Source organism: Aricia agestis, chromosome 1 (genome assembly GCF_905147365.1).
Source record: "Aricia agestis chromosome 1, ilAriAges1.1, whole genome shotgun sequence".
Taxonomy (NCBI): domain Eukaryota; kingdom Metazoa; phylum Arthropoda; class Insecta; order Lepidoptera; family Lycaenidae; genus Aricia; species Aricia agestis.
In genome coordinates this window covers 27,708,221-27,714,998 of record NC_056406.1, presented here as the reverse complement: position 1 = coordinate 27,714,998, position 6,778 = coordinate 27,708,221, and the positions used below count along the sequence as shown (strand labels likewise).

The 6,778-nt window shown below is 42.3% G+C and overlaps 1 protein-coding gene across 1 annotated transcript; it reads left to right on the top strand.

Annotated features, from left to right (window-relative positions):
* The first annotated feature begins 358 nt into the window (after positions 1-358).
* LOC121727165 lies at positions 359-2,461 on the top strand. The gene is made up of 3 exons (XM_042114844.1): positions 359-495; positions 676-755; positions 1,611-2,461. Exons 1-3 carry the CDS (start codon positions 372-374, stop codon positions 1,920-1,922), a joined length of 516 nt encoding a protein of 171 aa, XP_041970778.1. The 5' UTR covers positions 359-371; the 3' UTR covers positions 1,923-2,461.
* Positions 2,462-6,778: the final 4,317 nt, after the last annotated feature.

Here is a 6,778-nt window from a genome sequence, read left to right as displayed (position 1 = left end):
TTAAAGCTTACAGCTTACATAAAATACGCTGTTGCTGATAAATCGATTACTGCCGCCGGCAGCGTCGTTTAGGTTTAGTATGTTTTTTTTTTTCCAGCAGCAGCAGTAACAGTTAAGCATACCAAAGCAGAAGAGTTAGTCCGAGAGGAAAATCCTTGTAAATCTCAGTCGAGACGATTACATCACGTCGTTACAGTTTAAGAGCTCGACAAGGTTCACGCTCACAATGCGTGTCTGCCCATTGTTAATTACGTACATGAAACTTAATTGATCGAGCACGCATAATTAATGATTCTGATATATAATATTTTGCTAGTGGCGAGAGCAGCGACAGAGCCATCCGTCTCGCGCCGCCGCTCGCGCTCGCCAACATGCTCGCCAAACTCCTGACGCTGGGTCTGGTGGCCCTCGCGTCGGCCATCGACGACATACCATTTCCTATACTCAGGACTATGGGGATATACCCTTCCGAGCATATTACGGTGGCATCCAAAGGTGAGACTTTTCTATCGCGGAATAATCTTTTAATCTGACGCAAAAGCTTAAAAGATACTCAAACAGAACTTGGGGAAAAATGATTCATATGTTTGTGACCAAACTATGTTTAATTTTGCAAAACTACAAAACTTTTTTATAATTCTCATTTAATTCTAATCTGCGCGGTTCACTCCTCAGCCCAGAGCGCCGACCTCCACCTGTTCGACGGGCCCCACTACTACATCTCTGACGGGGAGTGCCTGGGACACCTGGACACGGTCAGTACTTACATCAATATACTTTTTTGGTCCTTACTAACTTAAATTAATTTATCTCTCCATTCTAAACGAGATGACTCCTCGTCCTATTTTTTTTTAGGGGTCTGTACCCAGAGGGTAAAAACGGGACCCTATTACTAAGACTTCGATGTCTGTCCGTCTGTCTGTCTCCAGGCTGTATCTAAAGAACGGTAATAGCTAGAGAGTTGAAATGTTCACAGAGTATCTGTTGCCATTCTTTGTTTTTTGTATTTGTTGTTATAGACAACAAATACAAAAAACAAAATAAATTGAATAATTAAGGGGGGCCCTTAAATATTTAATTTATATTACACATAAATATTTAAGGGTATAGTATTTATATTATTGTTGTATGGGATACTATAAATTAAATATTTAATTTATAAATAGTATCCCATACAACAGACGTGATTTTTTCGGCATTTTTTGCTTGCCATCAATAATGGCTACAGATAAGCACTTGAAATTTTCACAAAATCTTCAATTGTAAGTGTACTTTAATAATTAATAATATAAATAAAATAAAATAAAAATTTAAGGGGGGCTCCCAATAAATATATTTCATTTCATTTCATTTCATTTCATTTCATTTCATTTCATACAAAAAATACCACTTTTGGCCTCTTTTGTCTCTATAATGGTACGGAATCCTTCGTGCGCGAGATCGACTCGTACTTGGCCGATTATTTTTTTTCAGTCGCAACCGTGAGACTTAAAATTGGCGCACAACATATTTTTATTAATTTCCATGTTCCACACGGCACACAATTTTCACAACTATAATCATGTCAGTTTCGTCTACAGTCTACACAAAACTAAACTCATAATTTTCAGAGGTACCTGTGTGGCGTCGAGAAGGCGAAGGGGATCGAGGTGCGGGTGTCGGATCCCCGTGACTTCCCCCGGGTGAGGATCCACCAGCGTCGCGGGGTGGTGCACATCCAGCGCTCGGGCAGGGCGTACAACGCCACGACGCGCCGGTGCCCGGGCGTCGCGCTGGTCGACCTCCGGCTCAGCTGCGACCACTGGACATTCTCCGACAGCCGCAATCGTCTGCGCCTCCCCAGCATCCTCGCCGACTCCTCCGAATCCGACTCGTCCGACTCATCCAGCTCATCCGAATCCGACGAGCACGAAGATGTATAAAACTAGGACCGGGACGCTACCTTGTAGATAGAGGAACCCTCACTGACTTACCGCGGAACACAGCTTCTACTTTACGCTCCTACTCATTCGCTTTAGTCTTAGGTAGTACCTCTCTTTGTTGCTCCTTGTAGATCTTTATATTTTTAAAGTTCGACACGGCAGAAAATGCTATAAAATTATAAAGCATATTTCTGAATGTTAAATTGTTGTTTTAAAACAACGAAATTCCCCGTAACCTACTAAAAGGCGAGGTGAAACAGCAAAAGTAAAAAGTTTCGAACGACGGCGCGCGTGAGCCACGAGGTGCAAAATTAAATCGCTCATAAAAACAGCGGCGTCGCAACCAACGCCCGCGCCCGCCCGCGCCCGCCCGCGCCCGTCCGTCGCCCGCAGTCAAACAAAATGTGGTAAATTGTATTAATATTTTGTTCTCTCGACTGAGCTACCTCGCTCGAGACTTACGAGGTGTAATCGTAAGCGAGGTTGCTCACTCGCATCTAAAAGTACCATGTAATTTTAAATTGAATCAAATTCCTTCGGTGTACTAGAAAAATGTTCGGTGTGTCACACCCAACATTTTTCTATTGGTAACCACAGTAGGTACTCGAACAAGGTTTAAAAATATATTATTATTTATTTTGTAGGAAAGATTGTGTTCGTATAATTGTAAATACAGAATATAATATTATATATATTATATATTATATATGTGATCGAGAGCCAGAAACCGGGTCGGGGGAACGAAGCGATCGTTCGAGACAGTCGGCCGGGTAAGTGGGTTAACGGCTGCGTTACTGGTCACCGGCCGGCGACCCCGACTACTGATGTGTCTCCCTAGCGTGACATATTATTATAATAGGTCCTGTCGCAGGCAGCCCACTCGAGCTGGCCGACTGTCGGGCGAGAGCGACGCTCAGTCGACGCAGCACCAGCCGATTCGGCCTCTTAAAGGACTAGGAAGCCCCGTCGACTTATTTATTAATTTCGTTCCCGGCGTTCAATTCGTTCTCATTTCAACAAAACAAAAGCAAAAAACGTTCCAGGAGATGTTTTAATTATAGAACGGCGTATTGTTAAACGAATTTACTGGCACTAGGTTTAATTAAACGGCGGGTCCCTGGGGGAGCGCGGGCGGGGCGGGGCGGGGATCGCGCCAATTGAAACTTTACACTTGGCCGCTGTTTTGTTTCGTTTTTTGTTGGATCGCCATTAGAGATGCGTTTGACGGGAATTGAGCATGAATTTCTTTGTTCGGGTCGTCGCGTCGGGTCCGCGCGGGAGGCGCACTGCGGGCTGTGGCCTGTGAGATGTTCGGGCGGGTGACGCGACGGGGCGATCGCTGAGGCTTTGTAAATTGTAATGTCATATTAGTTGACTGACGTTGCGATAAAAATATTGGTTTCCTTTACAGCATTATTTTTAAAACAAATGTAAAAAAAAAACCATTTCCTGATTCCGATTGACTGAACGATTCGATTATTATTTGCGAGTACCTGACGTAATTTTCACAAAAGTATTGGAAGTCAACATTATAGACAATACGCTCGCATCGTCCAGCTGAAGTGTAGCTCCAACACTCGACATTAGCACAAAGCGTGTGTGCTCAGCCCTCCGCCCTCCGCCCTGCGCCCTCCGCGGCCCTCGGCGGCTCTCGACTGCAGCAAACAGCACGAGCAAATACGGGATGTATAGCTAATTACATTAGCGATTGCCTTCTACACAACTGTAGTCGAGTGTCAACAGCCTTATCAAGCTATCAAAGATAATACATATATAATATTAGTCCGTCAACAAAGTGAAGAAATTAAAAAGTGGCAACATCGTAGTGCCATCCCTTTCAAATCAATCTAAGATAAGAAAAAAGGAATGACACTACGATGTTGCCACTTTTTAATTTCTTCACTTTCTTGACGGACTATACTATGATCATTATTATTAATGCAAATATAAAGCTTTCTATTCTATTCTAATGAGCGATTATAATAAAATAAGTATTTTATTATTTATTATGTAATCATGAGTTTATCACAAAAATCAAAGTGACTTAAAAAAACTTCCTGTCGGCTTTCCTGTAAAGTATTATTACTCATCGAACTGCTCAAAAAATTTATCAATAGTGATAAAATATAAAGTCAGACATGGCTCAGGGTGAACAAGGATGGCGCCAACCAATTATGCAGTATACAATGATTCGTCCACAGTCATGCTTCTTCGTACTGCATCGCACGTTTTCAGGGCCCAGTATAACTAGGTAGGATAGGCGTCGATACTTCTTCCTCTCCAAATCCTATTACACTGCCCGGGCCTGTATGCTATGTTGCCAATGTCGATGACAGTTTACGCACAATACACAGGACTGGTGATGTTGACCTGACGCCGCGACGTGGCCAAAATGTTTATTCGGTACTCATGAGCTAATCACACGCAAACTGTCGGCTAGTGCCGGACAACGTTTACCTGACACCCGATTTTACACCAGCTTTTCTGATAGAAAAATAGAAAGCTTTTATGCAAACTATAAGCATTTTTTATTTATTTTAGCGCGTGAATAGGATTTATAGACATGAAAATTTAAACTATGTATTTAGCAATTCCGATTTCAAAAATATTTCGCATTCGAAACGAGATAATGCTAATCGGGGACACAAACATCAAGAGCAAACTACTCCAACACGTCCTCAACTTAATAATACACGGTAACGATATTGTGGTATCAAAGCGCTACGCCGTCGGACGTCTTGTGTTGCAGGAGGAGCTGTACAAAAGTGAGGCGATACCGGCGTCAATGACGGTCGAGACACCGAGCGGCATTGTTCGTGCCGGGCCACCTGCTGCGAACATTATCTTCTCGAGTTCCCCTCCCATTCATCCCCCCCGAGCCCTCCTCGACTCGGCCGCCCAGAAACACTTGCAGTGTCTCGAGACAATAAGCCATTGTCTTCTATGTGAACGCTAGCGATGTAAGTCACTCGCAAATAATAATTTATTGTCTAGTTTAAGCTGCACTCAAACGGCATAAACGCCTCGTTTCTTACATTACTCGAGGCTATATTCAGATTGCATCCGAGCGAGATACGCATCGCCGTTCCGTGTCGTACAATTTATGACTACGGCATGTTTTAGCTGTAAATTATTTAAATAGCCGATCGATAAACTAGCATAGTGCCTGTCGCCTTCGTGTTCGGCAGCTCGCGAGTCGCGACAAACTAAATTGAAACATCCCGACGACTACTGTTAATTCTACCAGTTAGCAATTATAATCGTAGGTTTCGAACCTAATGGCAAATTATTCGTATATTATAACACGTCGTCAAATGTTTAGTCAATGCGTGAGGTCGTGGACGTGATCACCCCACGCCCTGCGAGCACAAAGGGTCTTAGGCTGGTATAAATAGTCAGTACTTAAGATGTGACCCGGTCTCAAGACGCGGTTCGGCTCTGTGATTGGTCCAAAATTTGACAGCCAACCAATCACAGAGCCTGAACCATGTCTTGAGACCGAGATGCATCTTGAGTAGTGACTATTTATGCCAGCCTTAGTGATAGGAAGCAGGGTCGCAGACTGTCCCCTGCGTGAAGTAATGGGCCAAGTTTAGGCTTGGCTGCGACGGCGCGGCTACTTCAACTAAGTTCGGTGCCCGCCATCCGCCATCCGCCATCCGCCGCCTGTCGCCTGTCGCCTGTTGTCCACACTGTACTCTACACAACTACATAAATTAAACTTCGTCCATCTAGTATACCTAAAAGATGTTATTATTTTGTGTACATTTTTGGAGAAATTTAGGTATTTCTCTTTTTGGTCGGTATTTGCTTAAAGTTTTATTGTTGTTATTTTATTGTATACCACTCAAAATTTTTTACTTCATTATTTGTATGTTGTTTACACTTTGTAATGCCCTGTATTTTCACGATTACAATTTACTGTAAAATATCTGAATAAAATGTATTTAACACAGGACAGGAGCAATCAAAACAATGAACATCCAGTGCCTGGCTCTAACTACCGCAAGTCAGTAAACAGAGTAAATCACGGCAGAGGCTGCAGAGTGCAGCTCCCTTCAAAGCTGTATGCAGCCTGCGTGCGCAAAATTACGCACGAAAATAATGAAAATAAATCAATCGCCTTTCAAATAACAATTATATTTCTTCGCTTCATTCTTCGATATATAATTAACCAGTAGTACCTTTGTATATCTGCTTGGCATACGCGTTTTTTTTAAGATTTATGTAGGTAAGTTGAAAAAATTACACGCTCGCTCGATTACACGGCGTTCCGACGTGCCTCATTCTTTGTTAACGCGAGGCAACGCGAACACGTTTACTAAGTAACCATGCTAAAGGACAGCGCTCAGAAGAAAATTGGTTATTATTATTAAAATGATTGAGTCAGTGTTGTAAGTAACTAAAGTCAGTGTTATTTTATCATGTAACAAGAAAATACATGTAAGTACTATTAAATACTTAAATAAACGGCAGGCACTACCGAGGCCTAGACGAGCCAATTATATTCAATACTAGCCGGCTTGTACTACGACCGCGAGTCAATTAAACGTACAATGTGTTTGGACTGCGAGTCTTTATCACAATCTATAATATTATGTATGCTTTATCTGTTCTATAAATAGAATTATAGAACTATATGTTTTCTGGATTGGGGAAAATAACTGCAGGTGATTACTGCAATCATTTTATTAACCGGCATGTACTGCAACTGTGACTCAATAAGTACAGTGTGTTTGGACCGCGAGTTCTTTTACACAATCTATATTCTATATACAGTCACTGTGGACAGTTAGCATCATTTAATGTCAATTGCGATAATAACGTAAAGGATAATCTTGTGTTTGTTCCTGTGA

Excerpts from the sequence above, each read along its gene's own strand:
- LOC121727165 (XM_042114844.1), top strand. The coding sequence starts at position 372 with ATGCTCGCCAAACTCCTGACGCTGGGTCTGGTGGCCCTCGCGTCGGCC. Across the intron at positions 496-675 it reads TATTACGGTGGCATCCAAAG|CCCAGAGCGCCGACCTCCAC; the intron begins GTGAGACTTTTC and ends TTCACTCCTCAG. Across the intron at positions 756-1,610 it reads GCCTGGGACACCTGGACACG|AGGTACCTGTGTGGCGTCGA; the intron begins GTCAGTACTTAC and ends CATAATTTTCAG.